This window comes from Sorex araneus, chromosome 8, assembly GCF_027595985.1.
Source record: "Sorex araneus isolate mSorAra2 chromosome 8, mSorAra2.pri, whole genome shotgun sequence".
Taxonomy (NCBI): Eukaryota; Metazoa; Chordata; class Mammalia; order Eulipotyphla; family Soricidae; genus Sorex; species Sorex araneus.
The window spans coordinates 38,833,072-38,850,274 of record NC_073309.1 but is presented as its reverse complement, the minus strand read 5'-3'; the positions used below and the strand labels follow the sequence as shown (position 1 = coordinate 38,850,274).

The 17,203-nt window shown below is 57.1% G+C and overlaps 1 protein-coding gene across 3 annotated transcripts in view; it reads right to left on the bottom strand.

The window, feature by feature from the left end:
• CHST8 (carbohydrate sulfotransferase 8) overlaps positions 1-17,203 on the bottom strand; it is a 113,018-nt gene that overhangs the window by 49,387 nt on the left and 46,428 nt on the right. For 2 of the 3 annotated variants that reach the window (XM_055145530.1, XM_055145528.1), the window contains exon 2: positions 2,719-2,934. In XM_055145530.1, coding sequence (XP_055001505.1) covers positions 2,719-2,827 — 109 coding nt within the window. In that variant the 5' untranslated portion in view covers positions 2,828-2,934. Of the gene's footprint in view, positions 1-2,718; positions 2,935-6,863; positions 7,558-17,203 lie in introns of those variants that run through there. The other variant, XM_055145529.1, reaches the window with a different exon arrangement.

Below are 17,203 nucleotides of genomic sequence, written 5' to 3'. Positions count from 1 at the left end.
GTAGGGCATTTGCCTTGCACGTAACCGACCCGGGTTCGATTCCCAGCAGCCCATATGGTTCCCCAAGCACTGCCAGGATTAATTCCTGAGTGCAGAGCCAGGAGTAACCCCTATGCATTGCTGGGTATGACTCTCTCGCCAAAAAAAGGGAAACAAACAAAATAAATCAAACCCACACGGTTCCCTCTTTAAAAAAATCAACCAACTAGAAAAAAAAAAAACCCACAACCTGACTTAGGACCAGAGGGATGACAGAGAGGGGTAAGGCACTTGCCTTTCACACAGCTGACCTGAGCACAACGCCAGCACTGTGTATGGCCCTGCCCTGCCAGGAATGATCCCCGGGGAAGCCGTGAGCACTGCTGGGTGTGGCCCCCAAACCAAGCAGTCAACCAACAAGCAAAATGCCTGCCGAGGGTGGCCATCCCTTAGGATTCCACGGAGTCCAAGAGCCAGGCAAGGTGTTCCGGCCTGTCCGCGAGAAACACAGGTGCCATTGCCTGTCTGACAGGGGAGAAAGTAGCCGGCGGCCAGACACCGCCCAAACTCACACACCAGACACCGTCCAAGCTCACACACCAGGATCCCAGAAAAGTTTCCAGGGCAGTGGCAGTCCGGTCTCTGGTGTGGAGATTCGCCCCCTCGTGGCCTCCCGCCTCCACAGGGAAAAAAAAAGGCTTTTCTGGGGGCCCCCAGGGCCACCCACCCGTGCAGCTGGATACGTACACTTTGTAAGCAGTGGTTTCCAACAGATAAATGTAATCAAGGTTTATATGCTCAGAGAAGCCAACAGGATGGGATTGTTTCACTTGAAAGATCAGAAGAAAATTGTAACTAATGTTGTGGAAAATTACTTTGATATTGCTTTCTGGGTACCGAATCACAATTAGGCTGCTGTGAGAAGTACAGGGGAAGAATAAATGAATAGTAACAAATCAACACAAGCACCCATGTCAGAGGCACTTTACTCGGGAGAGGAACGTAAGCATTACTTAAAGTTTCGTGAAGGCGTTGGATGGGATTTACCTCCACTCTCCAGGTGGCCCCACCTGGCACGTGGCGAGGACGGGCTGCCAACCTCTCCACAGCCAGAGAACATGGCTCTGGGGCAAGCATGCCCACCCATGTGCCAGCCATGTGCCAGCCGCCCTGCCAGTCCCCGGCTCTGCGCTCATCTGCTGGTTCTCAGACACCCCCCACCACCGCCACTCCCTGCCCGTCCTGGGCAGCCTGATCACTACTGGGACCACACTGGGCAGTGCCAACAGCTCACGCACCGGGATGTTCTGCCACAGACAACAGGAGGCACAGAACCACCAGTCCAGCCCACCCTGCACTGACCCTGCAGGCCAGCAGGGCCCTGGACGAAGCTGGGGGTCCTTCTGTTGCTGGACAGTCCCAACTCATGTCACAGAATACAGATGGGGGACATGAAGACCTTCAGCCCTCTGTGTGAGCCCCAACCACACCCACACCACCGGGGGGGAGGGGGCCCAGCAGAGAGCCCAAGACCCAGAGTCATTTTCCTAGTCCTTTCCATGCACAGGGTGGGGGTGGGGGGGTGGGTCCAGGGGGAGTCCAGGTGCCTGTCTCTGGGGATGACAAGCCTTGGAACCTGGCTCTGTCCCCAGCCTCCTATGGGAGGGACAGGGAGCAGGTGGCTTCACTCTGAGCCGGGTTCAGGCGCCCACTTTCCGGCGCTTGCTTTATACATAGAAAACACACGTCATGGGGTTCCTGTGCTCAGCCTGCCCCACCAGCATGCCCTGTGGGGTCGGGTTGCGGGGAGGGGGGGCGCAGTGTCACAGACCCCTGGCGGGGCTCGCAGGAAGCAGTCCCCACAGAGAGGCTGGCTCCATCCTGCGCCTGCGTCTTCTGAGCTGGGAGGCAGCTGCCACCGGAGAGGTCTGGCCCAGGTGTGAGTCAGCCGGTGACTCACTGCACCTCCCGCTGCCTCCCAGGAGCCGCCAGGAATCCGCTCACTCAGCCCAGGGCCCTGCAGCGCCAGCCCCCCAGGCTCCGGTCTCTGCCAGGGTGTGGGCACAAGCTGGAGCTGAGGCGAGCAGGGGGCACCTGCAGCTCTGAGCCTCCTCCTGAGGCCGCCCAGCTCGGGGCGGGGGGTGCAGGCTCTGCTGCCCGCCCACCCCCTGCGCCCTGCGTCCAGGAGCACAAAGCGAATGACACCCCAGCACCGCTGCCGATGCTCAGGCTGCCAGGCACTTCCCGCCCCCGCAGGGCAGATGGAGGCCAGCACCCTCAGCCCAGCTGCTCGCCCCGGTCAGGGGTCCCGCCTCCCCCCTGCGGCCTCGCTTGCTTGCTGTCCCCAGCCCCTGGTCCCCAGCAGACTGCACCACTGGGGCTCCCCGTGACACAATGAAGGGTACGCATGAAGGGCAGGTGTGCGTGGGGGGCTAGCAGGGGCCCCTGGGGGCATGTGCCATCGACTCTCAGATATCCTGGCCATGGAGAAGAGGCCCCAAGAGGGTCTCCTCAGACTGCGTCTCACCAAAGCTGCAACGGCTCAAGGACAGGTGGCAAGGCCACCACTCCAGGAAGCCGGGGAGGGGGTCCAGACAGGATCAGAGGTCAGAGGTCAGACTTCTGACACCGAAGTAGCACCTGGGGGTGCCGCTGGGCCCAGGGTCTCAGCACAGACTGGTGCCCCACGCCCCCTGTCACACAGGAGGAGGGTGGGCTGGCGCCGAGGGTGGGGCTCACCTGACAGCTGCTGGGGTGCCAGCTCCGTGGGCTTCTGCAGGCTGAGGAAGAGCAGGAGGCCCGCGGCCCCGAAGAGCAGGATGGAGGAGAACATGCAGGCCAGCCGCATGGCTCCGGCTCGAGGGGGCCACCGGGGCTGGCTCCGGGGGCACCTCTGCGCCGTGGGAGGCTCCTTCTTCCCTCATCCTCCACGCCGGGCGTCCATTGGGCCAGGGTCTACGGGCAGAAGGGAGAGACACGGTGGGTGCCCAGCGCAGGGGGGTGGGCCGGTGGGGCCTCCGGGTCTGCCCCGAGGGGCTGCCTGCACCCCGGGCAACCTGCAGAGGCTCTGGCACAGCCCCCTGACTGCGCTTTCCCGGCCCCTCCCTGCGCAGGTGCCAAGAGTAGGGACCAGCCCCCAGGACCCCGCCTGTCCTGCCCTTCTCCCCAAGGTTGGCTCTGAGAAGACTCGAGGCTCAGACGATGTCGGGTTGGGGGGTCACAAACCCTCTTCTAGCCAGAGCTGTCCTCCTGCCCCGCAACTGGGATGGCAAGGCCGGTGGATAGGGGTGGCCTGAGCTCTGGCCAGACCACTTGTGGCCCAGCTCTGAGGCAGGGTGAGCCACCGCTGCCAGCTGCCAGCTCAGGGCAAGGATGGAGCCCTGCAGGAGACACAGCACCTGCCCACCTGACCGCCCTGCCCACCTGCCACCTGCCCATGTGACCACCCTGCCCATCTGCCCCCTGCCCACCTGCCCCCTGCCCATCTGACCGCCCTGCCCACCTGCCCCTCTGCCCGCGTGACCGCCCTGCCCATCTGCGCCCTGCCCACCTGACAGCCCTGTCCACCTGCCCCCTGCCCATGTGACTGCCCTGCCCACCTGCCCCCCTGCCCATCTGACCTCCCTGCCCACCTGCCCCTCTGCCCATGTGACTGCCCTGCCCACCTGCCCATCCTATTGTGTGTTCCCAGACCCCTTACTCTAGCCGGTAACCCCAGCGGGGCCAGGCGGGAGGCCACCATGGGGCAGCCAAGGCCACTTGCCCAGAGGACGGATGTTCCCGTGGTGAGGGTCAAGCAGGGCCCCCACACAGGAAGCACCCTCAGGCCTCCCCTTCGGAGGGTCACTGTCTCGTTACCCTCACCAAAGACTGGCCGGAACTCGGCGGTGTGGGGGGTGCCCTTTCTCTGGCCCAGGAGCCCTCTTGGGAGCTCCTGGCCCGGCCCGAGGCAGCGCCCCCGAGGGCCTGAGGCTGGCGGGCAGCTCCCGCAGCCTCCCCGCGCACAGCTGGTCAGGACCGGCTGCTCAGACCTTCCCAGCTCTGAGGAGACTCCTAACCCCTAGGGGCGGGGGGTGTCTGGGGGGCCAGGGAGCCAGCTGCGGGGCAGGAGGCAGGAGCAGGGTAGCAAGAGAGAGCCCCTCCCTCCCAGACAGTCCCCAAGACCAGACTGGGGAATCGCAGCGCTCGGGCCTACGCGGTGTTAAATTGCAGGTTTGGATTTCTCCTCTCTGCAGTCTCTGTAATTATTTTTTCACTCAGTTAACTTTAATTAACCTGCCCCAGGCCTCCAGGCGCGGGGAGCGCGCCTGCACGCCAGGCTCTCCGGGCTGTGCGGAGCAGGTGGTTCCCACGAGCACCCCAGCCTTTGTGTCCGGGGCCGGAGCCTGTCCCTGGCACCGGCAGGGTGACTCCCCAGAAAGGGTGGCGGTGCCCGGCCCGGGGCCTGCAGTGGGAGGAAGGGGCCGGCACACACCCCCCAAAGCTCAGAGCCCCGAGTCCTGAGCCCTGAGCCTCTGCGGCCCTGGGCACGGCGGGGGCGGGTCACTGTCCAGCAGCCCGTGAGCGCCCGCTGCATCCAGGCCAGGGCGGGCTGGGGACGGGGAGGCAGAGCTCTCCTGCCCTCACACGGCTCCCAGCCCAGACGGGGTGACGGCACTCACGGAGGACCCCGACTGGGTGACAGCCTCACGGCGGACCCCGACTGGGGCGACAGCCTCACGGAGGACCCCGACTGGGGTGGCGGCGCACACGCAGGTGGTCAGACAACATTACAAGGGGGACACTGAGGGAACCATTCTAGAACAAGTGCACCTGCACATGGGCCAGCATGTGTGAGAGACACAATCACACTCGCATAGGCCAGCACTGACACACACACATGCACACAGGCCAGCACTGACACACACACTCACACACGCTCACATACACATTCACACAGGCCAGTACTGACACACACCCACTCACCCACACACACACACACACACACACACACACACACACATGCACACAGGCCAGCACTGACACACACACTCACACACGCTCACATACACATTCACACAGGCCAGTACTGACACACACCCACCCCCCCCCCCCCACACACACATGCACACAGGCCAGTACTGACACACACCCACTCACCCACCCACACACACACACACACACACACACATGCACACAGGCCAGCACTGACACACACACACACTCACATACACACACAGGCCAGAACGGACACACATGTACCCCCCCACACACTCACACATACACATGCACACAGGCCAGCACTGACACACACACACACACACTCACACATACACATGCACACAGGCCAGCACTGACACACACACACTCACATACACACATTTACACAGGCTGGCACTGACACACACACTCACACAGGTCAGCACTGACACGGTCATATATGCACACAGGTGGGCACTGACACACACAAACACACACATTCATACAGGTCGGCACTCACACACACACACACACACACACACAGGTCAGCACTGACACACATTCACTCTCCCAAGTCAGATGTGGCTCCAGGCAGCCAGTGTGACTCAGGGTGACCCTGACTCAGGGCCTCTCCCAGCAGGAGCAGGAGGGAAGAAATGGTGAGCTGGTGGCGGGTGCCCACACCCACGGGTGAGTGTTCCTGAGAACCCCCCACCCAGACCCTGTGCTCAGAGACGGGTGTCGAGCAGGCGGGCGCTCACAGCACTGCTTGCCCAACAGCGGCCCGCACGCGTGGCTGGTCAGCCCCTCCTCTGTCCAGCCTGTCCCCCGGGCACCTGTCAGTTGTGCCCGTCCCTGCCCCAACACAGCCTGTCCTGTCCCCTCATGCACCTTTCACTTGACCACACCAGCCCCCGCACCCCCGCACAGAGCTGGGGACCAGGCTCCCCGCCCCCGCTGGGGGTCGGTGGGGGACACAGCTGCAGGACCCGGACCATCATGCCGGTCGCTTCCCCTGAGCGGACCCCCAGAAGAGAAGCACCCTTTCCGTGCCCTGCCTGCCCGTGGCAGCCCCGCCGCCTGGCGCTGGGGACTGTTTGTCCAGGACTCCTGACTGCATGCAGGAGCCACCCGTGAGTGGGGCTCCCTCCTTGGAGAATCTGGCTGCTGCCGGGGCTTGTGGGGGGGTGTCCATGCCCCAGTGGGGAGCCCCCTCACAGTCTCTGCAAGAACGCCCTCCTTCTGAGGCGGGCAGCGGGGAGGGGGCGGTGATACTCCAGGGGGTGTGCCCATCAGAGCCCCGAGCATTCCCCCAGGCCTCTCGCCTGCAGTCACACACTATTTTCAAGACAACGGGAGATGCTGGTTCAAGGCTGCTCGTCTCCCTCTCCCTGGGTGCTGCCCGGGGAGGGTGTCACCATCTGGCCGGGGCCAGGCTGAGCTAGGCAGGGGGGGGGGACCCCAGAGACACACGCCTGGGACCCTGCTCACTCGCCGTGCTCCGTGGGCTCTCACACCCAGTGGCACCCCCTTCCCTCCTCTCCTGCCTGGCTGTGGGGAGGAGAGGGCAGAAAAAACCAAAACAAAACAAAACAAAGCAAAACACAGCAGATAATGGTGGGGGGGGTGGGGGGGTAGGGAGAAACCAGGGGAGAGCAAGGCAAGCAAAACAGCCCTGCGAGTTTTCCAGAAGGTTCTGTCTTCATCCTCCCCGTCCCCCGAGACTTCTCCCCACCCTGAATGGCGTCATAGATTCTAATGTAAGAAAAAAAAATCCAATTAATCTTGTAAACACCTCCTGGGACACAGGGCAGGCCAAGGAGTCTCCTATTTCCTTCATTATCTGATTGAAAGATTTGTTCCTTCGGAAAATTCACTCCAAGGCACAAGCAAGGGGCTTGGGAATTCAGCCAAAGCGCACGCACCTCCAGAGACGATAAGGCCAACCAGCAAACAGGCGGACGGGCGGATGGATGGACGGCAGGCAGGCAGACAGACAGACGGACGGGCGGCTCCAAAGACGCACTGGGATACAGCTGCTCCTCAGCCTGGTCGCTGCCCCGGTCACCCCCAAGAACTGGCTGCAGGGACCTGCCCCCACCAGAGGGAGCGGGAGACGTCCAGCCCCGAGCCCACAAGGGCCCCACGTGGGGCGCACACCCCGGGCCCGGGAAAGTTCTCCGGCCGGTCAGTCTGCTCCGTGCACGGGCAGGAGCGAACAATGACGTCCCTCCCGGCTGAGGGCTCCAGGAGAAGCTGCTGGCGGAGCGAGGCTGCTATGGCAACTTGAGGAGAATGAAGCCAGACACAGCCTTCACCTTGAATCCGGCTCCAAGCTCCCGCCGGCGGCTGGGGGTGGTGGTGGTGTGGGGGGGGTGTTGTCGTGCCCAAGCCGCAGCTGGGGCTGACCTGCGGGCCCCCACTCGGGCCTCCTGGCCTCGGTCACTCCTCTGCTCCCCGCACGATCCCCGCACACGGCCGGTCCCCCGAGAGCACCACCTCCATCTGTTTTGTCAGACAGTTCTTTCCGTGAGTGGGGCTCCTGCTCACTTCGGAGACGGGGCGCTTGCTGGATTCCAGCTCATTAAAATCCTGCAGCTAATTAAAACCGCTCTAACGGCGGCAGCGGCGGCGGCGGCAAACTCTGGGACGAGTCCCTCCAGTTTTTATGCGTAGGCATAAAGTTGCAATACTGGAGGATGACGAATGGCTGCAAGGACTGGGCTCGCAGGCGGGGCTGCGGGCTGGGCACTGCGCCTGCCCCATAGACAGAGAGGGGGTGCTGGCCTGGGTCCTGAGACCGTGGGCCCCTTTCTCCACACACAGGGCCTCAGAGGGACAGTCCCCTCTTGGGGGATGTGGGAGTGGGGGGGAACACACAATTTATCTGCCATCTGCCAAGCTGGGGACCGTGCACAAAGGGAATCCAGGCCCTAGAGGAAAGCCACACCCGTCTCTCCTGTCCTAGAGCCCAGGGGAGCCTGGGTTAGCCGCGGCAGGAGCCCAGGGGCCCGGTCAAGGCACCACTGGCCCCAGGGCCCTCAACCACCAGTAGGGACAGACTCATGACACGGCACCATCTCTGCCCAGGACGTCTTTTTCTTTTTTTTTAGCTTTTTTTTTTTTAAATTGAATCACAGTGAGATAGACCCTTACAAGACTGTTCATGATTCGGTTTCAGTCATACAGTGTTCGAACATCCATCCCTCCACCCGTGTACATTTCCCAGCACCAGTGTCCCTAGGTTCCCTCCCATCCCCCCCACCCGCCTGCCTCCTCTATGGCAATGCTTTTCTTCTCTCTCTCTCTCTCTCTCTCTCTCTCTCTCTCTCTCTCTCTCTCTCTCTCTCTCTCTCCTTTTGGACATTATGGTTTGCAATACAGATACTGAAAGGTTGTCAAGTATATCCCTTACCTACTTCTAACCCTGAGATCTTGTCCAGCGTGATCATTCCCAGCTATTATTGTCATACTTTTCCCGTCTCTATCTTACCTACCCTCAGCCCCCCACACACACTTGTGGTTAGTTCCACCCACTGACCTGTTCTCCTAGCCTCTGTTCTCCCTGGCCGTGGATGGATATTAGTCTTCTACATATCTACATTTTTACATCCCACAAATGAATGCAGTCATTCTATATCTGTCCCTCTCCTTCTGACTCATTTCACTCAGCATGATACGCTCCATGTTCGTCCATTTATAGTCTGCCCAGGACGTCTTACATGGGGAGGTGGGGATGGGGTGGGGGCAATTTATACCAATGGCATAGAGAATAATCATTCTGCAGGGAGGAAGGCTGAGCTTCGTCCCAGACCACTTCTGGGAAGTGGTCTGAAAGGTGGGTGCAGCACTTGATCTCAGTAAGCACCCCACACCCTGCACGGCATGCCCGTCTCACCCTCTGGGGCCTGCCCTCAGCTTTGCATTCCTGGCACCTAGCACAGTGCGTGGCCCCGAGACAGAGATCGATCAGTCCGCAGCCTGCCGCTCGCAGGCGCCAATGCACGGAGGGTTTGGGCCATCTGGACGGAGGAGCTCGGTGAACCTGGAATTTTAAAAAGGTCATGGCTGTTTCAGGGAGCTGTGGGTTTGTTTTGATGAGGCCTAGATTAGAATCAGTTGGGAAGGGGACGTCCTGGGAGAGAAGAAGCAGCCACATGGGAGCCCAGTGGGTGACCACCCCAAGGCCCCAGGTGCACCCCCCTGCACCTCCCCCCCAGGACACCACTGTGCCCTCATGGTGGTGGGACATATTTAAGTCATGGACTTAAAGGGAATGTCCTTGTATTGTACGGTAGCACTGTATCACTGTCCTCCCGTTGCTCTTGATTTGCTTGAGTGGGCACCAGTAACATCTCCATTGTGAGACTTCTTGTTACTGTTTTTTGTATATCAAATACGCCACGGGTAGCTTGCCAGGCTCTGCCGTACGGGTGGGATATTCTTGGTAGCTTGCCGGGCTCCCCGAGAGGGACGAAGGAATCGAATCCGGAGCAGCCGTGTGCAAGGCAAATGCCTTGCCCACTGTGCTATCGCTCCAGCCCATTGTATGATATACATTGATTTTAACCCTCTCAATACATGTACATGAACACACACGGGCCATTTAGACACCCCCAACATCGATAGAATTCAGGGGTGTGATTCAAGGGGCGGGACCAATTCTCCAGCACAGTCTGTCCCCCTGAGCACTGTGGGGTGAGGCCTCTACAATATGAAGTACAGTGCTAAGAGACCCCAAACTATACAGCAGCTTGGATGTGCTGTAAACGTGGGCCGGGATGGATGGTTCAACAGGACGAGTGCCTTCTCAGCCTGCAGGAGCCCCGGGCTCCATCCCCAGCACCACGTGATCTGCAGAGCACTGCCAGAGCGAGCCCTGAGCACCCAGCTGGGATTAGTAGCCCCTGAGCTCCGCAGAACGTGGCCCTAAACCAAAAGCTGAACATACAGCAAATCACCACATGCCCCAAGGACAGCATGCTAAGTCACAAACTCTGGAAGATTCCATGCACAGGAGGGACCTAGAGGAGTCAGAGACAGCAAGAAGCACATGGTGTGGGAAGGGGAGAACAGGGAGCTATGATTTCAAGGGGACAATGAACCAAGTTAGGGGGCTGGTGGTGGAACGGGTGGTGCCATTGCCCCCCTGGTAAGTGGGGGCCAGAGACAGCTTAGCAGGCTGGAGCACATGCTTAGCAAGCAGGAGGCTTGGTCCTGATCTCTCCCACTGCAAGGCCCCCACCCCTGAGCACAGACTTGGGAGTAGCCCATGAGCACTGTCGGATGTCGTCCCAAAACCAAAAAAAGAAAACCCGCTCTGGCTGAACCGTCTTCATTGTCTTATGAAGGCTTCCGGGTCATGTAAAGCTCATATTAATAAATTAAATTAACTGGGGCCGGCGTGACAGTACAGGGGGTAGGGTGTTTTGCCTTACACCAGGAGTAATTCCTGAGTGCAGAGCCAGAAGTAACCCCTGAGCATTGCTGGGTGTAACCGAAAAAGCAAAAAAAAATTAAATTAATTAATTCAATAAATTAATTACATCAAAATATTAATAAATTAATAAATTAAAGGATCAGAGAGATAGAAGGGTGAATAAGGTTTTTGCCTTGCATGGGTTCCAACTTGGGTCTGATCCTCAGCAAGGATCAACAGCTATCCCCCAAGCCCCAACAGCTGTGATCCCCGGGCACAGAGCCAGGAAGAAGCAAGCCCTGAGCACAGCTGGATGTGGCCCCAAAACAAAAAAAAAAGTTGTACGGGGGCAGAGAGCTCAGGGTCCTGGGTGGTGCTCTGCCTGTAGGTTCTCTGTCAGCACATGGTCCCGAGAACAGGGCCAGCAGGAGCCTCTGAACACCAACGGCGTATAGTTTAAAAGCTAAAAACAGTTTAAGAAACATAAACAAAAGCTATGCTATCCGGGGGCCAGAGAGATAGCTCAATGGGCTGAGAGCATGCTTTGTAAGCAGGAAGCTCAAGCTTGATCCCCAGAACCATTAGGTCCCCAAGCACAATCAGGAGTGACCCCCAAACACACAGATGTGGGAGAAGCTTCTGAGCACTGTCCAATGAATAAAAACATGAGGATATTCTATACCACATATATTTGATTCTAATTTAAAGAACCAATGAAAGCAAGCTTCTGGATTGCCCCAAGGTTGACTAATGAGCAAGCACCACAGTCCACACATAGTTTCACATCCCCCATGTGTGGGTCCAGTAGCCAAGAAAGTACAGAGTGGTCAAGTCTGTGGTCATGCAAAACAGGACCAGGACCTGGTGACACCGTGAAGCCTCCAAAAGGCAGCCAATGTCAGAGAGTGGACACCAAGCACATCGTGAAGAGTCCAAGTTCTGGGCCTGGCTGCCGTTCCAGTTAGCTGCTGACCTCAAGGACTTGATTTTCCTAACCTTGGAATTAGCCTCTATCCAACACGGCCACGCCAGCTGAGGCCCCAAGTTCCTTGCGGCCTGGGTGTGAAGCACACGGCACAGACGAGGAGAGAAGGCACCATGGGAATTTCATTTGCCCGAGGTCACGTCCAGGCAGAGCAGGTGGCCCTCTGGTTAGGACATCCCTCACCCATGTCTGCCACAGTCTGGGTCCCTGTAACCTCTGTGGACCAACACTGCCAACCTGGATCCCTCTGAAACAACTCTGTCCTCATTTGAGGTCGCAGAAGCTCCTGATGCACGTATCACACTACAAGTCACATGTGTCCACATTCCTTCTGATCCACAAAGCCACACTCCCCTGCGGCCTGCCTGAAGAAAGCAAGTCCCACCTGAAACCCCTTCCTGCCTCAGGACCCAGAGGCCAAAGTTTTATGTTTGTATGGGGGGGGGTCACACTGACAGTGCTCAGAGCTTATTTCTGACTCTGCACTCAGGAATCAGTCTTGCAGGGGCTCAGGAGACCATGTAGGGTGCCAGGGATCGAACCAGGGTCAGCCACATGCAAGGGAAGCATGCATTCTGCCCACTGGACTATCACTTCAGTCCCTCAGGCTCTAAGTTTGAGTTGCTACCAGAACCCCATGGTAGCTATCATTTCGGGACAAAAATCTAAACAAAGGGGCTGGAGCAACGGGACAGCAGGTAAGGTGCTTGCCGAGTATATGGTTGACCCTGGTTCAGTGATCCCTTAGCACCACCAAGGATGACTCCTGAGCACAGAGTCAGGATTAACCCAAATACCACCAGATATGGTCCCCATATCCCCACAAATCTAAATAGGGTAAGTGACATCGAGTTCAATGTACATACCATACTGACCACCGCCATTTAGAAATAGTTCATTTTTGAAGAATTCTAAAAGGGCAACATGAGGGATTCCTGTGATGACAGGAATATCCTCTGTCTTGGCATGATCATGTCAGAATCCTCCCTGGAATGTCATACTATCGTGTTCCAAGGTGTTCCTATTAGATGCACACTTGCACGTGCATCTATAATATCTCAAAACGAAATGTGTCAGTTAACAAAATCAAGCACTAAAAAGTTACTGGTTCTGGGAGAGATGCAGCACCCAAGTGATCACGGGTCCATGGCTCCTAAGAGCACGCAGTCACATACGTGGTCACACGATAGCTCCAGGTGTCACAGCACCAACAGCCCAGTAGGAGCACAGCAAAGCTGAGTCAGGAAAGTGGAGTTGAAGCCCACAAAGCTCAAGGAGCAAAAACAATAACACAGAAGACTCAACTAGCACCCAACAGCTCAGGAACTCCTCAGACAAATGACCTTAGTAATACTGTTGTGAGGTATGTCATAGTAAGCAATATAAATTGTTTGTGCCTGCTAAGGGGAAAGGCTTCGTGTGTGTGTGTGTGTGTGTGTGTGTGTGTGTGTGTGTGTGTGTGTGTGTGTAGGGGAAGATGGGATATTGGTGGAGGGAAGGTCACACCGGTGCTGGGATTGTTGCTGGGACATTGAATGCCTGAGACAACCTTATTATTAACAACTTTGTAATTCATAGTGTTGAAAGCTTTGAACATGAAAAAAATATTTTTAAATAAAATAAAGATTGGAAGGCAAAAAAAAAGATATTACCTCTTTAGTTCATACGCAACGAAGGTCAATTCTAATGTCGTGCACCCAGGCAACAGATAACTATCTCAGGGACCACCACTACCCTCTGTGGCTCAAGGAACATCTTCCAGTTAAGGCCCTATGCCTTTAATGGGAAAATCTGATGTGTTAGCAACTACTGGTTGATCTCTGTGCATTTTTCAATTGCAAATTGCACTTTAAAAATGCAAACAATTATTAATATTGATTTGGACTAAAACAATATTGAATTTCAATATATTTCTAGCTCTTTTATGAATCACCCTGTGGATACGTGGTGATCATGATAAAAGAGTATTTGCATGCTCAATTTCTTTTCAGGGAGGAACCTTGAAGAGGGTTGCTGTGCTCCATGGATAATGAACTTCACAGGGACAAGGCGAACTCTCCAACACAGCCGCCGGCACAGGCTCACCGCCACTTTTCTCTCTGGGCTTTATCCAAGCTGACAGATAGCACAGGTGACAAACAACTACTCCTGGTCTCAGGGCCTGGAATGGCATTTAGTGTTGCATTGTGAGGGGGCAGGAGAGGAAAAGGATTCGACATTTGTCATGCTTTGTTAATGTTCTAGGGGCTGTGCTGGGCACCACATAAACATCCCATTTAGCTTTTGCAGGATGACCTCTCACAGTAGAAATCATTATTCCTGAGGTGTCCCACGTTTGGGTCTCTGTAAGGAGATGCTGAGATGGAGTCTGAGGTGCAATGGGAGTCAAACAAAGGACCGATACCTGTGAAGGAAAGAGAGAAGAGGAGGGGTGTGTGGGAGCAGGAGTTGAGCAGGGGTGCAGACCCAGCCACACTGGGCACGGATGCAGCCTCTGCACCTCATGTGGATTTGGATGCAGGCTGCCTGGGAGGGGCACAGCCATGGGTTGGGGTGTACTGAGACTGGCCCTCAGTTGGGCTGGGGCTTCTGGTCAAGTGTCAGGGGAGCAGCCTGTGGCAGGAGGTGGGAGGCATCTCTCCTAGTTCACCCTTGCCTATCAAATGGTGCCATGAAGACCCTCAAACTCCTCTCTGTGCCCCTAGTTCACACGGGTCTGACCCTCCTTTCCTGCCACCCTGTCTCCAGCTCCCCCCAGTGACTGGCCTGCTCTGTCCTTCAGTTCCGGACACGCGAGGCTTGGCTGTCTTTCGGGGAACCTGTGTAGGTTGTCCAGGAAGGTGCCCTTGATTCACCTCCACCACGCACGCACACGCACACACACATGTGCACACCCTCACAAGCCCACTTCTTTGCAATTATCGCCTCACTGATGGAAGGTGGGGTCACAGATTATTGGGGTGGAGAGTGCCCCTGACAGTACAGCTGGGAGGCACCCCTCCCATGGAGCCGCCTGATCTTGCCAGGAGCCGCAGACAATGACCAGTCTTGGAGCCTGTTTTTCCTTTCAGAAAGCACCGAGCTATTCACTCCACGCCTCCCCCCGCTGCCCCCCCCCCACAGCTTCTCTGACATCTATAGCCACAGCAGGGAAAATTACAGGGTGGAAGAAAAAATTGCATATTTACTTCTCAAAATTGAAAGTTAGGGCTAATCAGGACAGAATGACATGAGGGAGTAGCTTGAGTTGCCCTGGCCCCTGGCAGGGTGCTCTGGTCACTCTTCCGTGGACGCCACGAGGAGAGAGCACAGCAAGGAGGTCTGGCCTTCGTCCAGGGAATCCCTCTCCTTGTGGCTGGCACAAGGAAGCCCCAGAGGACTTGCCGCTGTGTTCTTTGCTGCCAAGAGTGCCTGGCACAGGGTAGATACGTGTGCAACATGTGGTGAGCAGAGGGAGAGAGAATGAGAGAGAGAGAGAGTGAGTGCATAAGAGGAGGGAGGTGGGGCCGGAGTCAGGTAGAAGCTGCAGGGGCTGTTTCCAGAGCACAGTGGCTTCTCTAAACTGAGTCCTGGGTGGGGGGACACCCATCCCATTCTCTGTGCTGAGGGATCACTCATGGTGGGCTCAGGGACCATATGTGGTGCCAGGACTGAATCCATATCAGTCGCATGCAGGGTAAACACCCTACCATCTGTACTACGGCGCTGGCCCATCCCACCCCATTCTTGAATGCCATCACCCCAGCATCTCCAGTTTTCCTGGAGCGCTCAGAACCAGCCCGTCCCTTCCTTTCACAGGTTTCAACAACGGAGACGACGGCAAGGAAATCTACATGCTGGCGCTGTCTGGGTTGTTCTGTGGAGTCGGGTCTCTCCCGGGCTACCACGGGGAAGTTTAGGGAACGGCGATGTGTGAGAGGCGAGCCCGCCTTCCCTGCCTCTCCCATTCCCACAGGTTGGGGCCCACGCTTGCTCCTTACGCCTCTGCACCCCACTGCAGATCTGGCTTCCCGAACATGGGTGCTGTGTCCCTTTTCCGGGCCCTGCACACTACCGCTGGTTCAGCACCAGAGACCTGGACAGCTCCCAGCATCCCCCAAGCCCTGCAGGAAGTTGTCCCTACCCCCACCCCCTACCCTAGAAAGCAGCTGCTTCCTGGTCCTCCTTTAAAGGTGTTGGGATATCTCCCAAGGGTCCATATTCTGCTGACCTCCCCCTTCCGAATTTATCTCTCCTGAGTCTCTGACAGCTCCCCACGCACATTACCCCCACCAGGTCAGTAGCCCCTCAACCCCCCCAATAGCCAATAGCCTTTTTTTTTTTTTGCTTTTTGGGTCACACCCAGCGATGCACAGGGGTTACTCCTGGCTCATGCATTCAGGAATTACTCCTGGTGGTGCTCGGGGGACTCTATGGGATGCTGGGAATCGAACCCGGGTCGGCCACGTGCAAGGCAAACGCCCTATCCACTGTGCTATTGCTCCAGCCCCAGCCAATAGCCTTTCCTCTACCAATAAAGCAGTGGGGGAGGAGGCTGGAAGAGCCCCCTGCTTCATGCGTCCCCTTGAGAGTGGACACCAGCATTTTACAGCCCAGTGCTCCGACTTCGCCACCAGCACACAGGTTCTTGGTGGTCTGAAAGCACCACGGGCTCCTGGCAAGACCCCCTGTGAGGGACAGTGTCCTGAGGCCAGCGGAAGAGGTGTGGAGGGACGGGGCTGGGGGTGCTGCTGGGTCCAGACCTCTCCCTGCAGGGCACATGCCTCCCCGTGGTCGGTCTTGCCTTTTCTCTCGCCACCTCTGCTGACGTCTTGGCTTTTTCTGAACAGCACACAGCGGGTTTTTCTCTTCCCGAGCCTGTAACCTCCTTTCTGCTGTCCTCAGGCCCAGATGTTCTCATCTCTCAGCTTCAAGGACTGAGGCATTTGAACAAACACGCAGCCTGGATGATCCCCGGGCATGGTACCCTACAGGACGTGGGCAGGCCAAGGAGGGGGTGGGATCACAGAGCCGAATCTAACTACGCAGGCACCAAGCTCTCTGCCCTCGTGCCACCCTGCGAACCACAGCCCGGGAGGCACTCAGTGGCAGAATGCAGGCTTGGCATTGAGGGGGCCCAGGCAGAACCCCCAACATGGAAGTCCTTGGAGCTCTGGCTGTTAACATAGTTGGAAAATAGGTGGGAACATGGGGCTGAGTGATAGCACAGCGGGAAGGGTGTTTGTCTTACACATGGCTGACCTGGCTTCGGTCCCTGGCATCCCATATGATTCCCTAAGCACCACCAGGACCCCTCCTCACCACCACCGCCCCCCCCCTCAAAAGAGGTGGAAACACACATATTCCTTGAAGCATAACTGACCTACAACAGGTAAATGTCAGGGTGTAACAATACTCTGACAGAAAGACCCCACATAGGGAGGCCTGGAGTACCTGTGGGTTGGCTCGGAGTGGTTGGCACTTGTATGAAGAGCCCCTTACCCATAATAATCACATGGCACTATCATAAGAAAAACGATTCTTTAAAATGCTGCATCCAGTGACTCTGGCAACAAGACCTCTGGATCTTCCAATTTGGAAACCAGATGTTTTTTGGCTTCTCCCTCCACCACCCCAGCTTTTTTTTTTTTTTTTTAAATAACCTGGAATTTCCGATCCTCAGAAATTGGCGTGAGACACACATTGGAATACTTTGGGAGCCCGTGCAAGTCCTGTTCAGGCTGATGCTGGCTCTGCCACCTCCACTGTGGTGAGCCTAGCCTGTGTGTGTGTGTGGGGGGGAACAGCACCAGCCCTCAGAGATGCCCGACTAACTCCCGGGCCCCTTCTGATGTCTGGCTCCCAGGAAAGAAAGCAGAACC